At 35.4% G+C, this 22,187-nt stretch overlaps 1 protein-coding gene across 4 annotated transcripts in view; it reads left to right on the plus strand.

The window, feature by feature from the left end:
- The window catches only part of RAPGEF6 (Rap guanine nucleotide exchange factor 6), a 199,898-nt gene that overhangs the window by 141,685 nt on the left and 36,026 nt on the right, over nucleotides 1-22,187 (plus strand). For all 4 annotated transcript variants that reach the window (XM_046668271.1, XM_046668274.1, XM_046668272.1 and 1 more), the window contains 4 exons: nucleotides 3,223-3,463; nucleotides 9,953-10,110; nucleotides 17,673-17,913; nucleotides 19,563-19,946. In XM_046668271.1, coding sequence (XP_046524227.1) covers nucleotides 3,223-3,463; nucleotides 9,953-10,110; nucleotides 17,673-17,913; nucleotides 19,563-19,946 — 1,024 coding nt within the window. The remainder of the gene's footprint in view (nucleotides 1-3,222; nucleotides 3,464-9,952; nucleotides 10,111-17,672; nucleotides 17,914-19,562; nucleotides 19,947-22,187) is intronic.

The following is a 22,187-nucleotide window of genomic DNA, read 5'->3' on the forward strand; positions in this document are numbered from 1 at the left end:
AGTTATTGTTAGCATTTTAATTTTTTAATAAAAGTAATACATATGTTTTGAAAATTAAAATACTACCCACATGATGGAGCCATAGTGTGTACAGTATTCTGTACCTTTCTACATCAGTTCAAACCAATATTTACTTCTTGTATAATTGTTTCCACATAGAATTCCATTGAGCTGATAGCATTTTAAAGGATGTTTTAGTTTGTTGACAGTTTTTGCTGTTAACAATGGTGTAATAAAAACCCTTTGTACTTATCTTTTATGCTTGTGTAGATATACCTGTAAGATAAATTTCTTAAAGTGGAATACTTTTGACAATTACTGCACAGTTTTACTTTCTAAAAGTTTACCCCAATCTACATAGACTTCATTCATCAGTGTATAAGAATGCCTCTGCAGTGGGTATAATCAACTTTTGGTTATTGATATATATTCTTTAATAATGAGGGAGGTCGAGCACCTTTTTTATGTTAACATTTCTTTTTTTTAAACAGTTTTCTCATTGTCCATTTTTATATTGAGTTATCTTTTATTGATTTGTTTGAGTTTCTTATAAATACAGTACCTTTTATCTTAAGGGTTGCAAATACTTTCCCCAAGTTATTTGTTTTTTGACTTTCCTTGTTTGTGTTTTTTTCTTTGTATGTGTGTAAACACTCATACACACATACTTATATGTGGAGAGTGAGAAATTTTTAATCTTTAGCCAAATTTATTAAACTTTTATTGATTCTTGACCACTTTCATTTCTGATTCACATATCTGATATTGTTTAATGGCATTGTAATTGCATTTGCTCACAATCATTAATTTTTGTCTTTAATTTTTTTAATTAACACAGTAATTTCTTTTTCTATAAATCAAGCTTCACAAATTTTTGCTTATGATTGTATTCACAAGTACAATGAAGATATAAACCACTGTGTACACTGTTGAGTCCCCCTACATACACACCACAGCCAGGGATATCTGCTGCCCATTCAGAGATTGCCTGTTGCTCTTAACAGAGAAATCAGACACTTTACCGTTATCAGGCCCCTTTTCTACCTTGTTCTCTAGTCATCTTCATTTTCTTGAACTTTCCTTCTGCCACAGGGACTTTGGACTTGAGATTTCCTCTGCCTAGCATCATTCCCCCTTCCCCTCCCTTGGCCTAGTTAAAATCTGCTAACCTTAATGATCTCTTCTTACACAGTGACTTAATTAGGGAAGATTTTCCCTTTCCTGCTATCTTAATTAGTTTGTCTCATTGTGTTCTCTCAGCACCGTGTATCTTTGACTATATATTCCACAGCAGGAGGAATCTACAAGCATATAGTAGTGTAGTACCTGACTTGTGTTCATAGGTCAGTAAATATTTTCTGAATGGATGAATACAGTAACTTGGTTTTAACTCAGAAAAGCATTTTTACCTTTACCACGTGGCTTAAAATAAAGTGAAGTTTTAAAAATAGAAACTGAAAGGAATTTACTGTATTTTAATCAAGGAGAGTATCTTTGAAAAGTGACTCCTAAAGATTTCCATTATTTTGAAGACAGAAAATGTGCTTTTTTTTTTTAAGCTGTATGTCTTGTCTTTTTTAAGATTGGCACCTGAGCTAACAACTATTGCCAATCTTTTTTTTTTTCTTCTCCTCCTCCCTAAAGCTCCCCAGTTCATAGTTGTATATTCTAGTTGTGAGTGCCTCTGATTATGCTATGTGGGATGCCGCCTCAGCATGGCCTGATATGAGGTGCCATTTCTGCGCCCAGGATCCAAACCGGCGAAACCCTGGGTCGCCAAAGTGGAGTACGCAGACTTAACCACTCAGCCATGGGGCCGGCCCCAGAAAATGTGCTTTTAATAAACTTTCAATGTGCTTAGGTAATTTGATATCATCCTGGTTGAAACTTTAAAAATGATCCAGTTTTACAACTGAATATCAAACTATGTTGTAATGCATCAATTCTTAAGGCTCTATCCATTTGAATCTTACTTGTAAGTCCTTTGATATTGTTGGAAACTGTTGATTTATCCCAAAAACAACAGAAAAGATTGCAGTTATCTTTGTTTTGGGTTTCAGTGGGCACATTTGTACAATTTATAGCTTTTCTTCTCTAAACATACAGAGTAATGCTGCTCAAAGCTACACCTGCTGATAAGTTGTAGTTCTGTATCTCATGTGGCAGAAGACCTGCATATTCAAGAATATGCGGCCACTATTTTTTGTGTATGTGCGGACTCCCCCAGGCACCATGAGTTTTTAGGAAAGTTAGCTTCTACTTTAGCATTTGTCTTTTTAGTACTTTTTTCCTCTAGCAGCTTGTCTTATTTTTTAAAGCAACCACCAAAAAAACTTTTTTATGACGTTACTGAATGAGAAATAGGTGATACAGACTTTCCTAAATGAAAAATGACACACTAATAGGTTCTCGATATATAGTCTTACACAGATTGATCTTTCTTTCGCCTTATCCCAGGGAGATATCACCCCTCTCACAAGGTGAAAAATCGAATCTAGGCAAAGAGATTGCTAGACAGCACATCCCTCACTGTGCTTGCAACCCTCCTTAAGGATGAAGTAACTCACTAGAAACTTAGGGTTGACAGCAAGTTATCTAAGAATAATTGGTGGTTTGCTTCAGACCACTATAGCGAATGTTTATTAGCTGCTTTACTGAGTGACATAAGTCTCATACATGTGACTTTGAGGAAACTGTCATATATCACCAAATTTAGTAGTGTTTATTTCTGGTAAAATCAGGCCCAGTGAAGCACTTCCCACTTTTTTAATGGCTAAGTTTTACAAATCTGAGCCTGACTGTAGTACTTATATCTCATCTCAAATATATTATGATAAGGAATAATGTATAACTAATAGAATCTAAAGGTCTGTTTCTATAAAATCTGAGTTGATTAGCAATTATATTACTTATTACCTACATAGGAACCCCTGGACTTTTCAAACACGGTGCATCCTGCCCTCTTCCTTTCCATTTTCCCAAGAGACTTTGTTTTATCACTACTAGACAACATTAGAAGTATAGTCAGGTATAAAAGATGAAGAGGAAAGTGGGTATAGCTGATAAATAACGGATGGGTATAAATTCCGTAATGTTTAATGAATGGGACTGTGAAAGGCCAAGTAATACAAAGCAACTGTTTATCCTTAAACTTTGTTGTTGATATGAAAACTTTCTAATGAGAAGGAAAGAAATGACAAGTCTATTTATTTCTTTCCACAGTGTTCAAAGAGTTACTTAGTAGGACTGAACAAGAGAAATCTGGTGTTCCTCATATTCCCAAAATTGCTGAAAAAAAAAGTAATCGCCATTCAATCCAAGATGTACCAGGAGATATTGAACAGACATCACAAGAGAAAGGAAATAAGAAAGTAAAAGCAAATACGGTTTCAGGTGGAAGAAACAAAATCAGGAAAATTTTGGATAAAACACGATTTAGTATCTTGCCTCCAAAACTGTTTAGGTAGGTAATGCTGATCTCAGTCATGTGTAGGCATTTTCCTATTGACTGTGCAGTTTTTATTTCGGGGAAGGGAAGTTTGGGTTAGTTTTGTTTTTTATACAACTAATGTATCATAAAATCTACAAGCAATCTATAAATAAGAAAGAATAAATTTTGAATGTTTCCCCATCACTTCTATGAAGTTACCACTGCTAGATTATATATTCTTCCATTAGCCTTGTTTTGAATATTAGAAAAGACTGACTGTTTTATGAAATCTTTTTTTGTATATTTTTGATCCCATTTCAGTACCTTTATCTACAAATTTGAACACCTTAAATCTTGGGACATATTCAGTGATACTAGTTTTTGGTCTTTTAAATCATCTTTCTTTTATTGCACTATTTATTCCCTCCTAAAATCCTAAAGCTGACCTTTTTAATCAAATCTGTTTCAGTTTCCAAAGTGAGATGTCCCAAAAACTGCATAAAACTTTAACATTTTAAATGTAATTTAAGGTCTGCAAGATACTGATGAAATCAAGCTACTGCAGTGTCATGGTTGAGAATGACTCTAGTATATATTATATCTGTGTATGTTATACATCATCTACTTCCTAAAGCAATCACAAAAGTTCTAATCAAATGCAGTACTTATACTTAGTGCACAGTAGGCACTCAGTATTTGTTGAGTAAGTTAGGGCAATGAATTGACCAGTGAAAGAAAGCATATTCAAACAAAATATATTCACAAAAATACTTAATTGGTTCCTGGTAGTTCCTGGCACTGTGCCAGGTGACAATTACAGAGCTGGAACATGGTAGTCCTTACCTCTAAGGAATTCATATTAGGAACCCTTTATTCTCCACACATTTGTTATACAGTAGGCACAATATCCAGAGATAGAAATACAGAAAGATAAGTAAAGCAAGTTTTTTGTCCTCTAAGAGTTGATCTTCTAAAAGAGAAGGCAGGGAAATGGTGCATTACAGGATGATAAGTGTTTTGACCTGTACAAAGTCAGAAAAAGCTTGGTAGGTTTGAGTAGACTGTTTGTGAGTGCACACCTCGATATGAAGCAAGAGAGATAGGTAAGTGCTAGGTTGTGAAGGACTTTGAATGTTATGCTACAGATAGTGATTTCGTCATGTCATAATAGGGAGCCACAGAAGGCATATGATGTGATAAGATTTGCTATTTTAGGACGATCTCTCTTAGCTGTGGTAGTGGTCTGGAGTTGAAGGTGCCGCACAACGTAGCAGTAATAGCAAGGAGACCAATTAGGAGGCAACTTGGAACTAGGTAAATGTTTGCTCTCATCTGTTACCTAGTTAAAGATCTCAAAGATTTCCTGATCAGAAAATTCTCTTCTTGAGTTGTTTCCAGTCAGGGAAACGCATTTACTCTTCATTTAATTTGGGCCTCACAGAGGACTGAAACATCCTGAGCTCTGTCCTAAATGTCACTCATTTCTAGAAAGTTTATTACTCATTCCTTTCTGAGTGACTGCTCTCCTTGAGGTGAGTGGTTTGTATAAATCATAATTTTAAGATAGCAAAATTCTTTTAATATTGAGCATACTGTAGTATGACAGCAGCACAGCAAACACTATAAGACAAGTTTTATTCTCACAAATGAGAATTGAGTAAGGAGAATGTAAGGGGAGCCAGCCCAAACTGAAGAGACTGGGGACAATTTTGGATGGCCAAAAGTCTGCATGAATGCACTGAGCAAAGGGGAAAAGAATGGAAGGTCAGAAGGCAGTAAAGAATTCACAAGGGGAGTTCCTCAGGAGCTAACAGCCTGAGTTCCATTTCCAGAAACCCTGGTGGGTTAGGTCTGGAATACATATATCTCTTTTAACTGGTTCTCATTTTGAACAGTAGCACAGTTGTGACATGTGTCATCTAAAACCAGAGAACATTGTGATTGTAACTGACTAGCTTGTTAGTGTCACATTCCCACTGGTTATATTCAAGTTTCAGGTAGCTAAATCACTGTCGCCTTTCCACAGTATCTCCTTCAGGGAGTGAGAATTGGTTGCTCCACCTGTATTCTCTCTTTGGTTATAGCAAGAGGCATGGAAATTGAGGTGACCAGGAACAATCATTTGAGTATTCGCCAGCATTCTTTCTTTATATTGGTACCCCAAGAAATGAAAGATATAGTAGAAATAGTTTTACTTAAACTCAGAAGGGATTTTGGGTTTTTTCCACTTCAGTCTGCAAGTATTTGTTGAGTCTTTTGCTTTGTGCCAACAGGATGCTATGGGCTATAAATACAAACGTGAGTAAAATGCTGCCCTTCAGGAATTAATATTAAACTGACTATCTCTTCTAACATGTTTCAGTGAAGTAAAATGCCAATAATTTCAGCCTTAAAAATGCCAAAAAGGGGCCAGCCTAGTGGTACAGCGGTTAAGTTCGCATGTTCCGCTTTGGTGGCCCGGGGTTCTTCACTTCAGATCCCGGGTGTGGACCTATGCACTTCTTGTCAGGTAACACTGTGGCAGGCATCCCACATATAGAGTAGAGGAAGATGGGCACAGATGTTAGCTTAGGGCTAGTCTTCCTCGGGGGGAAAAAAGCCAAAAAACAGATTATTTTAGTAGAAATCATAAGCGTTTTCTACTGGCGCATATTTTGCAGAGAGAACCCATTTGTCTTTTTACCTTTCATACTAGTCACTTTGCATTTTTGAGAACATATGTCACATTTCTTGGCACTTAATCATTACAGATAAATTCAGACAACCCATTTTGCTACACACACACAAAATTGCTAAAACTTAGTAGAAAAATAGGCAGAGAATGTGAATCAGATGTTCTGTTAATAAATCAAAGATACACAATTTAAAACAGGATACTGTTTGTTTCATCAAAGGTTGACAGATAATTATTAGGACCACAATTAATAACGTAGGATAGATAATAAGTTCAGACTACTTTTGGAATATAAAATGATGCAAGCTTTCTATAAGGCAGTTGGGCAGTTTTTTTATTAAGGGCTTAAAAAATGTTCATACCTTTGATTCAGTAATTCCATTTCTAATAATAATTCGATGAAGATTTATATACAGATGTTCTTAGAAATATTATCTATGAAAAAACAAAATTGGAAATACCCTAAATGTCCAACTTTAGGGGTTGGTTAAATAAATTGTGCTCTATACCTTAAAAATGACTAGAAGGAAAAATGTTGATTGTGGTTTTCTCTAGAGTGTGGTTTTATAGGTAATTTTTTCCCGTTCTTCCTTGCTTGCTTGTTTTCTATATTTTTAAAATTTCCTACTTTGATTGAAAAAGAATTTGATTCCACAATTTCTGGACATCTCCTATGTGCCAGGGTTCTTTGGAAGGGGCACTTGCTCTCTGTCTTTGCAGCACTCCCTTCTCTGAGAGGAGAGGATGCATTGTCACAGAAGTACTTTAAGAAAGGATGTCTACATCTGGGAGAGGAGCAAAGAAAACGAACGTAAGGAAGGAACAAATAGTCGAGGCAGGAATAGATAATTCCCTAAATCCCTAACCATGACAAATTTTCAAATGAAAGAATGCTGCTGAAAGTTAGAATTAAAAAAATTTATTGATATTGAATAACATCTGTAAATTAAGACATAGTGTGGTTTTTATTGATGTGAGAATATTTCACAATTCAGGAAACGTGATCTCCTGTTTTTTAATCACTCCGCTTTTGTTTTGTTTTCTTTAATCACAAATTGGCTAAGTAACATCTTTGTATTATTCATTGTTAACAGCCCCAGAAGTAGACTACCGTGTTCGCTTATCAGAAGTTATTTTTCTCCCCATTTCTTGTCAGCATACTTTCTTTGTTTGCTTTTAATATTGGGATTTTTTTTTATTTGCATATTGATGATATTTATGCAGCCTTTTTAGTTTCATATTATGAAGTCAGTTTAGTGTCTGGGAATTACTGAGGAATTTTTCAAAACTATCTTGTTTTTGTTACTGCATCACCTTCTCAGGAGACTGTTTTGGTAAGAAATGACATGGCTATTTGCAAATGGGCTTTATCAATTCAGCTTCCAAACAAGCATGGATATTTTTCCAATTAGATTCTATTTCATTCATGTCATAGCATGAGTTGTCCATAACATTAATATAGTTTCATTTATACGTGCTCACAGCTTACCATAAATTTGTAACCAGCTTTACATTATTATAACTGAACAGTGTCATATCTGTTGCTTATTAAAAAGCAAAAGTAATGTTAAATAACGGCAGTAAGAGAGAGAAAGACTTTTAGTATTTCATGCCCTTCTCTCACTGTAGTAAATTCCAACTTACTGCAACTGATGCAGCCACTTCTCTTTAAAAGAAAATTAACTTCTTAACATTGTTAAATTTGCTCCTACGTTGATTATTAGTAGTACCAGCTGATCTCCTTAACAATTTGCTTTGTTGAATTCAGTTATCTGATCCTTTGTCTCTAAAAATTGTCAGATTTGTTTTCAAAAATCAATTAAAGAAACACTGTTGTATTAAAATATATATTTTTTCTACATAATTTAAATTGTTGCCAGATTACTTAAAAAACTATGAATAAAATATCTGTGAAAGCCCTCCTTTTTTTCTCTTACCTAACCTTACAGCATTTAGCTCTAATCTTTAGGAATATACACATAATTATAAAGAGCCAATTTAGGATAAATACAAATTACTTATCAAATTAAGATATTTCCTTCCTTTATCTTTATCTCTCAGATTAGATTGCCTTCTCTCCCCAGGAAAACATTTCCTGTTTCTATAGTGCCTTTGCCTGTTGTACCCAACGTACCCCGCACTGTTTCTCAATATGAATTGTTTATTCTTCCTAGGTTTGTCCTGTCTATTTTAGTTTTGGTAAGAGTATTTCACTATTTTCCAATGTGCCAAAATGTTACCCACATGACCTAATTTAATCCTCACAGTAGTCTTGAGGGATAGATAGTATTATTCACATTTTTAGATGAGGAAACCAATGTCCAAAAACAGAAAGAAATTTCCCTGAGGTTGCACAGCTAATAACCCAGGTCTGTCTGGCATAGCTTGCTCTTGAAATACTTATCTTTGCTCTCTTCCATGTCTTCATGCTCTTCCTGACTCATCTGCTCTTTCTCATCCTAGCTCTGTCTTCCTTGTCTGGCTATTAACGGTTCTTTAGCTGTTTATTTAACTGTCCTCTGCACACCATCTTGCGTAGTTTCCTAATCTGCCTAAATCCTATTTTTTACTCCTAACATAGTCTAGGTGTATCCCATATCACTCATTTTTAAGATAAACCTCAATCTATTTTATGATAATAGGTAAGTATTCTGTGATACCTCTGTTTGTGTAGCTAGTACTGGGTAGAATGCAGCATTGAATAAAAAATAGATGAGAATTAATATTAACGTAAAGCATTAGTTTTAAATAAGCACAACCCTTAGAAGCAAGTGGTGTTTTGGTTGTTGATGCTGATGGAAATCTCTTTTTCATTGCTATCCTGTGTTTGTGTAGGAGCGTTTCACTTATTCTATGTTTGATAGGACTTGGGGGGGGCGGTATCTAAAACTTAAGTGAGAGAGTTTCTGTTTCTTTGTTTTTGTCTTTACTCTTAGATGGATTTAGAGTTGCCTGTGTAACACCACTAAAATATTTAAAGGAAGGATGTACTGTTTGCTTAAATATGGCCGTTTAATTGACACTCGTTTTTGAAACCTTTAAAGGGAATTAACTATAGACGACTTGCTTTCTGCTCTGGTTTTGATGTTTTCATCTAGGGAACAGCCAAATAATTAGGCTTGAGAGATGACAGAAGAAATAATGTGCCTTTAGAATCAACTTTAGAGACTATAAAATTCTTTTTCTTCTATTTTCATTTCTGGTCCTCTTTTTCCTTCTCTTTTTTATTTGTCACATATTCCCATTGTTGTTTGTTGCTATTCTCTGTGCCATCTTCCTGTTATCTCTTCCCTGTTCTTGCTGGTTTGGGCAGTTCTCAGGTTGCTCTTAAATTTAAAGGCCTCTCTTATTTTGTCACTCAAGCCTGGCTCCATTGTGTTCTACACCCTGCCATATTTTTGGTTTGGATTTAGACCCAGCTCCCTCCTTTGCCTAGAAGGTCACCAGGCTTTTCTGTTGAGAGAGAGAAGCTTGCTGTGGTGTAGCTATGCATTGTTGGATACATATATTAGTGTGCACTGAAAGTGGAGGATCTCAAGGGCTCCCTAAACACTCAGGTTCACTTTCTCTACCAAAACCGGCAGTAACTAAATATGACTATTTCTCTATGATGTAGTAGAATTACTTAGATGTATAAGTTAAATTTTGAGTGTAATTGTTAAAAATATATTTTATTACCATTTTCATTATTAGTTGTCCTTAATTTTTAAATTGCTGTAATATTTCAATCTAATTTTTAAAATCACCACTTTGAATTGGTTCTATTATGCCTTAGTGCACAGAGAACAGAAATGTTTACTATTTAGAACCCTCAAATACTTCAAAGTGATATATGGCTTTTTTTGAAGTGATGGAGGCCTGAGCCAGTCACAAGACGACAGCATTGTGGGAACGAGACACTGTAGGCACAGTTTGGCTATAATGCCTATTCCTGGAACACTGTCATCCAGCAGCCCTGATCTCCTGCAGCCTACCACCAGCATGTTGGATTTTTCCAATCCTTCAGGTAATTTTTGTTTGTGATTTTTATGTAGCCATATTGGTACCACGTGGACAAATAGGTGGTTGAGCCCTGTGCAACAAATACTAAATTTGCTTGCAGCCCTCTTATCTCACCTCCAGCTTATGACTTCATGCAAAAGCTAAGGAGAAGATTATGTCTTTTTGTCTAAGCTGGAGTGATTCTTCCTCCAATATGAAATAAAAGTACACAGAAAAGAGATCATATTTACATATCTCTTGGTAACCCTAATCCGAGCAGTGGAATGAAAGCAGAAATACTTTTTTTTAATCTAAGTGGCCTCATTTATCTTTCTCTGTGATGTACAGAAATGTGTTAGTAATTCTCTAGAAACATTGATTTCCCCCTCAACGCCTGAAGCTAAAGTTTTTTTGGTCATATATTATGAACTAAAGTACTATAGTGTCTTTTTCATTGGTGTTCATACTTTCAATTTGGGACATCAAGTTAATTTTTCTACATCTGCAGAGCCAGAAATAGTCATTTAGCTGTGTAATCTAAAATTTCATTACAAGGAAGAACAGCTTAGACTTTGAAGAATTGTTTATATATCCATCACTTGAGAGGATTTAAGATGACTTTCAATAAAAGACACATACAATTAAGAACTGAAATATATAATTGGGTCCAAGCAGGGGAGGGAAACAAATAACTCTACAAAGATCAGCGTAGTTGTAATTCAGTTTTAGTTTTGAATCTGAAGTTCCCAGCAGCTGGCATAAAAAGGGAGGAAACTTGATTACGTAAATCTCAGTATTAGAAAGGAGTAAATATAAGTGTAGTGGTAAAGTTTATGTTTTATTATAGTAACTTAAATAAAAACTCTAGGATAGGATAAGAATGCAGTTTAACGAAAGTCTCTCTGCACATTGTTTCTTTCTTTTTGTTTCAATTGCCTCTTAACACTAGAGAGATTAACTACACACAGTAATCCGTCTTTGACACATCTTACTCTCTATGTGACTACCAGTGTTCTTTCTAGAACAAAGATTTTAGTGAGTCATTGCTTTGCTTAGAAATTTCTAGTGGTTTCTGTGTTAGTCAGGATTCAGTCATGAGATAGAAACCACTCCAGATATTTGATCAGAAGTTAGTATAAGTTATTGTCACCAAGGTATAAATTAACTACCATTTTTAAAGGGTCAAAAAGCAAGCATTGAGGTATCACAGAGGTAGGAAAACTGCAGGTTGGATTCAGCATCTGGTACATGAAAGAAATGCCACTACCAGGCTGAAGAAAGTTTTCCTGGAGTGATACAGAAATAAAAAGCTCCTATGAAAAAACAGAGCAGCAAGTCTCTTCATCTAACCTTGCGGTTTACCTCTGGTGCCCTCTTTTGGCAGAGCCTAAGAGAGAGTCATTTGGCAAAGAAGAAATGTGGTTTGCAGAGTTTCAGCCCCATCATGACAAGGCCAAGTGGGTCAGGAGCCTAAAGACAATAACTTAATAATTGCCAGTGTCCAGTTTTCAAGGCATAATTATAAACCTCTTCTAGCCTCTTGTTCTGCCATTCTCCCCATTGTCACCTCATCCATCTTTCCTGAGTGTAGCATGTACCTTCAAAACTCTTTCTTTGTCCATACTGTTTGCCTCCTGTGTTGTCCTCTCCCTGCGTATCTCATGAAATTTTTCTTACTCCTCAGTGCTGAATTCAAATGTTACCTCATCTGGGAAACCCAGGTCCCTCTGCTGCAGAAATCAGTCCCTCTTTTTCCAGAAAACTCTAGCACATTTTCGTTGTCTCTCTGTTGCTTGTCATGTAAGCACCATGGGAATTTATTTCCATGTCTCTATGTATGTGTTCCACAGCGATCCTTCTTACACTACACTCACAAATAAAATATTTTCACTCTACCAAAAGCACAAACTAAATATGCATCCTTTCGTGACTAGTGTTTAGGGACATGATTTATAGATTGACTGATTTCTATGTCTGTCCTTTTGCCATAGGTATATGCAGAAGTGGGGCTGAGGGAGTAAGGGGTAGGTTTTAAGGAGAGGAGAGAGAGAGAAGTAAACTGGGGATTTTGCTGGGGGAACAAGGGGAAGAGGTTGGAATCATTGAAATTTAGACACTGGAAGCCCCGTGGCACTTAAAGTCAGATCTCTGGAGAGGAGGTGCTGCTCAGCTTGATTTCAGATTGATTGCATAATTCTCTCATTGAAAACATGTTTAAAGAGCTGAAGATGCACTTTTAAAATCTATTCAGAGAATATCAGTCTGCAGCCTGTGTCCATACCAGCAATATAAGTGAACACATATAAGATAGGTATTTAACTTATATGTTATAGTTTTAAACCCCAAAATGTGCAACTTTATGAAAGACTTTTTATAGTGCCATTTTATGTTGAATAAGATATTCATTACCAATTCCCAATTCAGCTCCTTAAATTATATATGACAGCACTGAATTTTAGGTTAGCTGTGTATGTCACGTATGTATATTGCAATACATATATAACGTCAACTGAGTTTGATCAACATATTAATGTTGATCTCAGCCATGTTTATACTGCATGTTTAAGTTATTAGAAAGTGGGGACAAAGCTACAGACCTGTTAGTTTGCTTTTGATTACTGACTTTTTTATGGTTTTGCTTTGTTTTTGCTGCGTACAGCTGTTGGTTTTTACTGTAAGTATCTTGATTGTATTCATTCTAGTGCTTAGATTTGTTTGCAGCATTTTATTAGTTTTTGAAAGTCAAATGATATAGAATTCAATGAAGTAGGAAGCAGAACTTTTCTATTCACTTATAAGGTTGCCGGTATAAACTGGTGTGTACTCTTTTAGTCATTTTCTTTGAATATATGTTTTTATACTCATAGAATCAGAGTATACATACTATTCTATAACTTCTGAAAAGTTTTTTGGAATTTTTGACCTAATACGAGATGAAGCCTAAAAGAATTTGGAGTGTGGCTAAAAGGATTTTGAAATTGAAGTTTTCTGAGTCTGCGTGTGGAAGTTTTGGCTTACTCTTTTTCATTTTAAAGGCACAAGCCTTTTATTTGATTTCTTTTTCTTTTTTTTTTTTTTTTCTTTCTTTGAGAAAGATTAGCCCTGAGCTAACTGCTGCCAGTCCTCCTCTTTTTTCTGAGGAAGACTGACCCTGAACTAACATCCGTGCCCATCTTCCTCTGCTTTATACGTGGGACGCCTGTCACAGCATAGCGTGAGAGGCAGTGCCATGTCCGCACCCAGGATCCAAACCGATGAACCCTGGGCTGCCAAAGCGGAACATGCGCGCTTAACTGCTCCGCCACCGGACCAACCCTGATTTCTTAAACTTTGAGTAAACTTTAAATTTTTTTCTGCATTGCAAGTCTGAGTTATTTTACTCCATTTCTTAGAATTAACAGTTGTTCATTTAATTGTACATTCTTCCAGAAGTTTCTGTGTAGGAAAAAAAATGTCTATACCATTCCCTTCACCCCAAATGATATGCTGTACTTCTCCTCCACTTAGCCCATTTTGCTTAGCAATATACCTTGAGTACTTTTCTGTATCGAGATGTATTTTTCTACCAAAATTTTTTAAGCAGTTGATAGTGTTAACATTTAACCAGTCCCCTTTCAATGGACATTTACAGTGTTGCCTACACCTCTGTGTTTACATATCTTTACATGTTTTATGTTTGCATTATTATTTTAAATTTTGTTAAAAATTTTATGGAAATTTGTTTCCCCTCCTGATATATAAGTACCTACAAAATATCGTCTGTTTTGCCTCTTGGCCTACAAACTTAAAATATTTACTGTCGGACTCTCTATGTAACAACTTCACCAATCCTTGATCTGTACTGTTATACGACTACCCTGTGTTTTCTTTATGACACTTTTCGCTATACGGGTTGTCTTATTTACTTACTTGTCTGTCTTTCCTTGTACCACCCGTTACTCTCTTGAATATAAGCAAATCCCTGAGAGCAGAGACTTTGTCCATCTCATTTATTACTGTATCTTCATCACCTCAACACTGTTGACACATAACAAGCACTCCATAAATATTTGTTCATCAGTTAACAATTTAAAGCAGAATGAAAAGGTAGTCTTTGGGGATTTTTTTAGGATTGTCTTAAATACCTAAAATATTCTCCCATTGTTAGTGTAATCTTAGGGTCAATACCTGCATCCTTCAGGTGTTTCATTATTTAATTTTACTCATGCAAGATTATAGTTGGCACTCTAGAAATTTTGCCTTTGGGTTGAAAGTCCAGATATCTGAGATTCCTATTCATGAATTCATTTACCTTTTATATAAGAATTTTATTAATAAAGTATGAATCATAAAACTAATAAATGCTGTACTCCTCCAAGATTCTTTTTAAATGTCTGTTTTGCCCTATGGGATTATATTTTTATGTGCATTCTACCTCCTTACCTAAAATTTGAAATGATTAGATCATTTTTCCTTCTTGATTCAACTTTATACTAACCTTATATTTACCATTCATCTAATCAATTAACATTTGAGTGTCTGCCATGTGCCAAGTATTATGTTTGGCATATATGATATTCTCCCTCTAGCAACAAACATATTTGTAAAGAATATGTATGTATTATGTATGTAACAATTCTAAAATAAAAAAGGAGGTTTACACTGATATTAGTGCAGAGAAATTTTTTCCTCTGATGTCTCTCAAATGGATTTCCAAATTGGCACTTACTACCTTGGCAGACTCATCAGGGTTTGGGTTATGGAGTGCCCTTTGGATAATCTCATGTGTGGATCTGATCTAGAGGTACCCTTTTATGATGCCTGAATCCCTCTGATGTTACTTTATAGCAGTTTGTCCTTTGCATGGGACATAATGGCTTTAACAGAGTATCACTTTTTTTACACTGTTTAGCAAGATACACAACTCTGTTCCTTCCCAGATGATGTTATATTATGTATGTTGGCAGCAAGAGAAGAGAAAATGAAATGTGTGCAAATTCTCAGTCTATCTTTGTGAATAAATTTCTCTGAAGAAATTAATAAAAGGGATCAGAACATCTCCCTATTCCTTCAAGATCAGCGAGGCCTGCTGGCTGAGGCTCAGCCTCCAAAGTTCCAGTAAACAGATCCAATTCTAGAGCTCCAGACCACTAAGACCTAATTTTGTAAAGAGGGTAGAAACAGTAGAGGTAACAATGTGTTGTTTAAACTTTTGTAGAGTTAAAAGAGATAATGAAACCCTTTTGTCCAGTATCTCTCTTGGCAAACTGAAATTTTCGTCTGCTTGCAGTCATTTTCTAGCCTAGGGTAGAGAAGCCTCTCTGATTTTGGTGAATCATAAAACAGTCTCACCTTAAGCCTTGTAGATTTAGAAACCTGATGATGATAGCAGCACCCTAAGAATTGACTCATTGCAGAGAACTATGAACAAGAGGCATTTGGTGGCTCAAATATTTGCATGCATCAAGAAAAGAGAATTTGGTGCATACATCTTACAAAAGGGGCTTGACTAGATGAAGCATTCTGCTTGCAACTTGACAGTGGACCTGCAACATTCACCATCTGTTGACTAAGACAACTCCTCCCTGGAATTGTTTTCACATATATTCAGTTGAATCTTCCAGTCCTGGGAGTCAATCAGCCTCAAGGGTGAGACCAGAGTGAGGGGGTGGGGGAGTGTACCTTATTCTGTGAAATTATTTCCAACCACATCAATTTCATTACTGTCTTCTTTCCTTTAGCCAGAATTATACCACAGATGGTTTTGAGACAAATTTTTAATTTTTCTTTTTCTATAAAAGTTAACAATTTATAAATGGTAAGAAGGTAATGCTAGACAAACGGTATACAATTACTTGAGCCACCAAACTCTCCCCAATCCACCCCAATTCAGTCATCACACACAAAAAAGTCCACAGTAGTACATTTTCCTAATTTTAAAAAAGAGAAAAAATTTTGTAATGAAAAATTCATGCTGCCAGATCACTTTTCACTTACATTTAATTCTATTAAAAATTAGCCCACTGTCATCATATTGAACGTTGTTCTGAAAGTTTTAGAACAATGCTGTATGACAAGAAAATGAAATAGAAGAAGGGGAGAAAATATCATTATATGTGCTTATCTTGAGGTGGAATTTATCTACTAATAGCAGAAACCACAGAGGCCAAGTCTGAAATTTAACCACATGAATATTTAAAATTTTCCTGCATTAAAATAAGTAAATAGAATATAAAAACTGAAAACACATGGCACTTTATAGTAGACTAAGTGTTGGTAATTAGTATAATTCAGTAGGAAAAAGCACAAAGAATACTAAAAGATAGTTTTGAAAAGAAGGATATTGATGGTTCATTAAACTAGTGCATCTCACTAGTAGCCAAAGAAATGAAATATAAAATAATGACATGGTTTTGGAGGAAGGAAAAGCATAGGGCTTTCAAAATGGAAAAAAAAAATTTAACATTTAATGCACAGTTTTGATAAGAGTATGACTAAAATTGCTCTTTTACACTGGGATTATAAAATATTATAACCTCTCTGGAGAACAGTTTGGGATTGTATTTCAAAAACCTAAAAATATGCATGCCATCTACCTCAGCATTTCTCTTTTGGATTTTCTCTGCAGAAATAATCAGATTGCCTGCAAAAATTTATCTAGTGGGGGGGTCGGGGATTGTTTATTATAATGATATTTATGATAAAAGAAAACGGTATGCAGCCTAAATGTCCATCATTAAGGGTTTGGATAATTAAAAAATATAAGGTACATATTATCGAGTCCTTTGCCTCCGTTAAAAATTATTTTGGGGGCTGGCCCCGTGGCCGAGTGGTTAAGTTCGCGCACTCTGCTGCAGGCGGCCCAGTGTTTTGTTGGTTCAAATCCTGGGCGCGGACATGGCACTTCTCATCAAACCACGCTGAGGCAGCGTCCCACATGCCACAACTAGAAGGACCCACAACAAAGAATATACAACTATGTACTGGGGGGCTTTGGGGAGAAAAAAAAAATTAAATCTTTATAAAAAAAACTGTAACAATATTTTTTAAAAAATTATGTTGTAGAAAAAAATTTTTTTAAAGATTTTATTTTTCCTTTTTCTCCCCAAAGCCCCCTGGTACATAATTGCATACTTGTAGTTGTGGTTCCTTCTAGTCGTGGCATGTGGGATGCTACACATCAGCATGGCTTGATGAGTGGTGCCATGTCCTGGCCCAGGATCCCAACCGGAGAATCCCCAGGCCACCAAAGCAGAGCACTCAAACTTAACCACTTGGCCACGGGGCTGGCCCCTGTAGGAAAATTTTTAATGACATCAAAATGTTTATAGTAAACAAAAAAAACTGTGGATTCCAAATTGTATGGATGTATCTGACCCTAATTTTTATCATTTTGTTTGTGTTTTTCTGTGAACATGTATTAGTATTTTGTCACCTGAAAAGATAAATTTATTTATCAATAAATGCAACAATTGATGTCTGTTAACCTCCTTAAATAGAAATTTATTTTTCACTGTTTAGAGGGATCATTGTGTTCCAAATTACTTTTTGAAGAGTTTAAAAGTAATTTTCTCAAAAATAACAAGGCACATTTTTGTATTTATATAGATATTCCTGATCAAGTTATAAGAGTTTTCAAAGCAGATCAACAGAGTTGCTACATTATCATCAGTAAAGACACCACAGCTAAAGAAGTTGTTTGTCATGCTGTTCATGAATTTGGTTTGTCTGGTGCATCTGACACATATTCTCTCTGTGAAGTTTCTGTTACTCCTGAGGGTGTTATAAAACAGCGAAGACTTCCAGACCAGTTCTCCAAATTGGCTGATAGAATTCAGCTCAATGGAAGGTGAATGTGCTTATTAGTGAATGTACTTACTTCTGGATGCGTTTTTGAAGATTCTGTGTTAAAACAGATATTTTGAGTAGAAACATGTTTTAGGACCACCGAGTTCTCTCTAAAATTAAAGTAGGATTTCTCTTTTATCAGCTTTTTTGTCTCCATAACCATGTAACTGTAATCTTGGAGTGTTAGCACTCCAAGGGCTGCCCAAAAGTGGGAGAAGGAAAGGGAGGACAACTGGTAAAATATTTTAGCCCTCCTGCTAAAATAAAGCCATAGAACCACTCATGTAGTCAGATCCCTGTTTTAAGTTTTCCTTTTATGAATATGCAGGAAAATGTTTAAATTTTTGTGCTCTGAAAATTGATCAACTAGAACATTTTTTGAGTGGTACATTTGTTCTTTACTCTGGTGATTTTCTCTGAGAATAGTGTAATCTTTTTAGTGAGCCTAGATTCACACAGAGAAGGAGATCCTTGGAAACCTTAAAATGACTGCCCATCACAGTAGCCATTAAGAGAGAGAGGCTTATCTCTGCTTTGCTGGCTATACATAGTGATTAAGAGCATAGACCACGGAGCCAGACTACCCAAAATCAAATCCCAACTCTGGCTTTGTGGCCTTGGGCATGTTATTTAGTTTCTCTGTGCCTGAATTTCCTCATCAGTAAAATGAGGGTAGTGATAATAGAACCTACCTTACGGGAATGTTGTAAATATTAAGTGAGTTATTAAATATAACACAGTCTATAAATGTTAGATATAATTTTATCATCTATAGTATAATGAGTCTCAACACTATTATTTATGGTATTCTCTTGGGCACGTGGACAGTAAAAAGGCTGAAGAAGAAGAGATGTAGTTCCTTGACAGTAAAAAATAGATGGAGACAAACTTAGGCTTAGATCAAGCTGTATATTAGAAAAGAATGAATTAAAAGCTACATGTGATATATTACCTTTTCTCCCTAGCGACAACCCTGTGCAAGATATTTCATAATTGTGAAACCTGTCTCTTAGCTTTTAAGAGCTGTAGAATTGTCGATCTAAAAAGAAGAAAGAAAAATGGTCTTTTTTATGATTGCTGATCCATGCAGTTTGCTGGAACAAGGTTTTTGTATTTAACAAGGGAGAAATCATTAGGGGAAGAGTTTCCCGTCCTTTATGGCTTTTATTCTTCTTTGCTTCTCTTAGAAATTTAGAATTAAAGAAGGAAATGAGTTCAGTAACAAGTCCTGAATAGAGATGTAAACAGTCTTGATTCAGGTGTTTATTCATGCTGTCCGTGAACAAATATTTATATAGCACCTACTCTGTGTCAGATACCCTCATAGAGCCATCAGACAGCTTTTATCCTCAAGAATATATGCACGATTGTTGACACATTGTGTGAGTAGTTTAATAAAATGATTAAGTTCATAGCATAATCAACATTATTTTTACTCTTTAAAATAATAGATGTCACATAGCAGAATAATGGACAACATCTTTAAAGTCGTCTTCTTTAAAATGGTAATTTTCCATATCATCTGTAAGTGAATATTCTAACGTCTTGGCAACATTATTACCAATATAATGATATTTTGACAACAATAACAAAGAGCAAAAGTGCTCTTATAAATGTGAATCACTTACAAAACAATTTTTTTCCTTTTAGGTATTATTTAAAAAATAACATGGAGACAGAAACCTTATGTTCAGATGAAGATGCTCAAGAACTAGTTAAGGAAAGCCAATTATCCATGCTTCAGCTCAGTACCATTGAGGTGGCCACTCAGCTGTCAATGAGGGACTTTGATTTGTTTCGTAATATTGAGCCTACTGAATACATTGATGACCTTTTTAAGTTAGATTCCAAAACAGGAAATACTCATTTGAAAGAGTTTGAGGACATTGTAAACCAAGAGACATTCTGGGTTGCCACAGAGATTTTAACTGAATCAAATCAACTCAAACGAATGAAGCTTATTAAGCATTTTATTAAAATTGCACTTCATTGTCGAGAATGTAAGAACTTCAATTCCATGTTTGCAATAATCAGGTAAGTTTGTACAAATATTTGTGTATGGCTTTGTCATGGTATTAGACCTGATATTAGATGTTCTGCTTAGGTATTAAATGACTAGGAGAAGAAAAGTTCAGTTAATGTATTTTTATTAAAGTATTGTTAGAGTTAACATTTTCCATTCTGGTGATACTACCTTTTCCTCTTTTTCGTTTCTTCCATCTTTTTATCAGTTAGACTTTTTTTTGGTGAATATGGGTTATTGCCTTCCCATTTTTCTTCCTTTCTCCCTCTTTGATGGATGTGCCCTCTTTTGATGTGTGCCCAACAGCTGGTCTTTATCATAAGACTTCTGTACTCTGCATCTTTCAGAACCTGCCTCACTGTGATTTGGCGCTGAAAAATCCGTAGAGGAGTATTGAATAGAGATTAACAGAGTTACCTTTAGAATCAGCTGCACCTGTGTTTGAATCCTGCCTCTCCTGTGTAGTAGCAGTGTGTCAATAGAAAATTAAAGACTAAATTTCTCATCTGTAAAATGCAGGAATTACACCACCTACCTCACAGTTTTTAACAGCTGGGTCTAAAATGGGTAATAAAGATGCCATTGATGAACACTTGGAAGGCTAGAAATTGAAACTGTTTGTACAGGAAGTATGGAGTACAGAATTTGAAAATAGGGTCAATTTTGGAGTAGTCAATGAAGAAAATTGATTGACACCGAGAGGGATCTCTGTATGAAAAGAGAGTGTAGAAAGAAAATGGTAGAGGGCTAAAAACCTTACCTAGGGACCATTCTCATTGTGGGGGTAAAGAAGAGAGTCTCTAGCCAGAGAGATGGAGGATCAATACAAGAAATGGTAGAACATCACGGTTATAATATTGTCATTAAAGCCAAGGAGAGAGAGTGATTTGAGAGAAGGTGGTGGACAGTAGCCCCAAGACACAGTTATAAGGATGGCCTGGGATTTGGTTAAGAAGCTTTGCTTTGGTTAAGAGGTTTGTTTTGTTATAAGGAACATTTTATTATACACATTTTCAGTACTTTGTGTAAAGTTAATTGCTTGGTATTCATATCTTAAATTTTATATTAAAATATGTCAAAGAATATAAAGGACATTTTAACTTTTCAGCAGAGATGACACAGATGAATCAGTTCTGCCTGGAATTAAATAGTGTATTTTATTTTTTTGAGTTCTCTTTTTCTCTTAGTTTAGCTAAAGGTTTGTCAATCTGTTTATCATTTCAAAAAGCCAGTTCTTAGTTTCATAGACCTTCTCTGTGGTTCTTCTGGCATCTATTTTGTTTATTTCTGCTCTGATCTTTGTTACTTTTTTTTTTTCTCCTAACTTTGGGCTGAGTTTCTTCTTTTTCCAGTTCTTTGATGTGTAAAATTAGGTAACTTATTTGAGATCTGTTTCTTAATGTAGGCATTTATTACTTCAAACATCCATCATGGAACTGCTTTTGCAGCATCCCATGGGTTTTGGTATGTTGCAGATCCATTTTCCTTTATTTAGAGATTTTTTGATTTCCCTTTTGATTTTTTCTTTGACTCATTGGTTATTCAGGGATGTGTTGTTTAATTTGCACATATTTGTAGATTTTCTAGTTTTCCTCTTGTTAATTCCTAGTTTCACATCATTGTGGCCAGAAGAGATACTTGGTATGATTTCAGTCATCTTAAATTTGCTAAGACTTGTTTTGTGGCTTGTCTTATGATCTGTCCTGGAGAATGTTCATGCGTGCTTGAGAAGAATGTGTATTCTACTGATGTTGGATGAGATGACCTGTATATGTCTATTAGGTCCGTTGGTTCTAAAGTATGGGTTCAAGTTCAACATTTCCTTGTTGACTTTCTGTCTGGGTGATCTATCCATTGCTGAAAGTGGGATCTTGAAGTCCCCTACTATTGTGTTGCTGTCTACTTCTCCCTTCAGGTCTGTTAAGTATTTGCTTAATATATTTAGGTGCTCCAATGTTGGGTGCATTTATTTATGATTGTTACATCTTCTTGATGAATTGACCTCTTTATAATGACCTTCTTTGTTTCTTATTGCCATTTTTGGCTTAAAGTCTATTTCTGTCTGATATAAATATAGTTCCTCCTCCTCTCTTTTGGTTTCCACTTGCATGGAATATCTTTTTCCATTGCTTAACTTTGAGCCTAGGTGTGTCCTTTCAGCTGAAATGAGTCTCTTGTAGGCAGCATATAATTGGGTCTTGGTTTTCTTATCCATTCAGCCACTCTGTGCAGAATGATTGGAGAATTTGTTG

Source organism: Equus quagga, chromosome 7 (genome assembly GCF_021613505.1).
Source record: "Equus quagga isolate Etosha38 chromosome 7, UCLA_HA_Equagga_1.0, whole genome shotgun sequence".
In the NCBI taxonomy this organism is placed as follows: domain Eukaryota; kingdom Metazoa; phylum Chordata; class Mammalia; order Perissodactyla; family Equidae; genus Equus; species Equus quagga.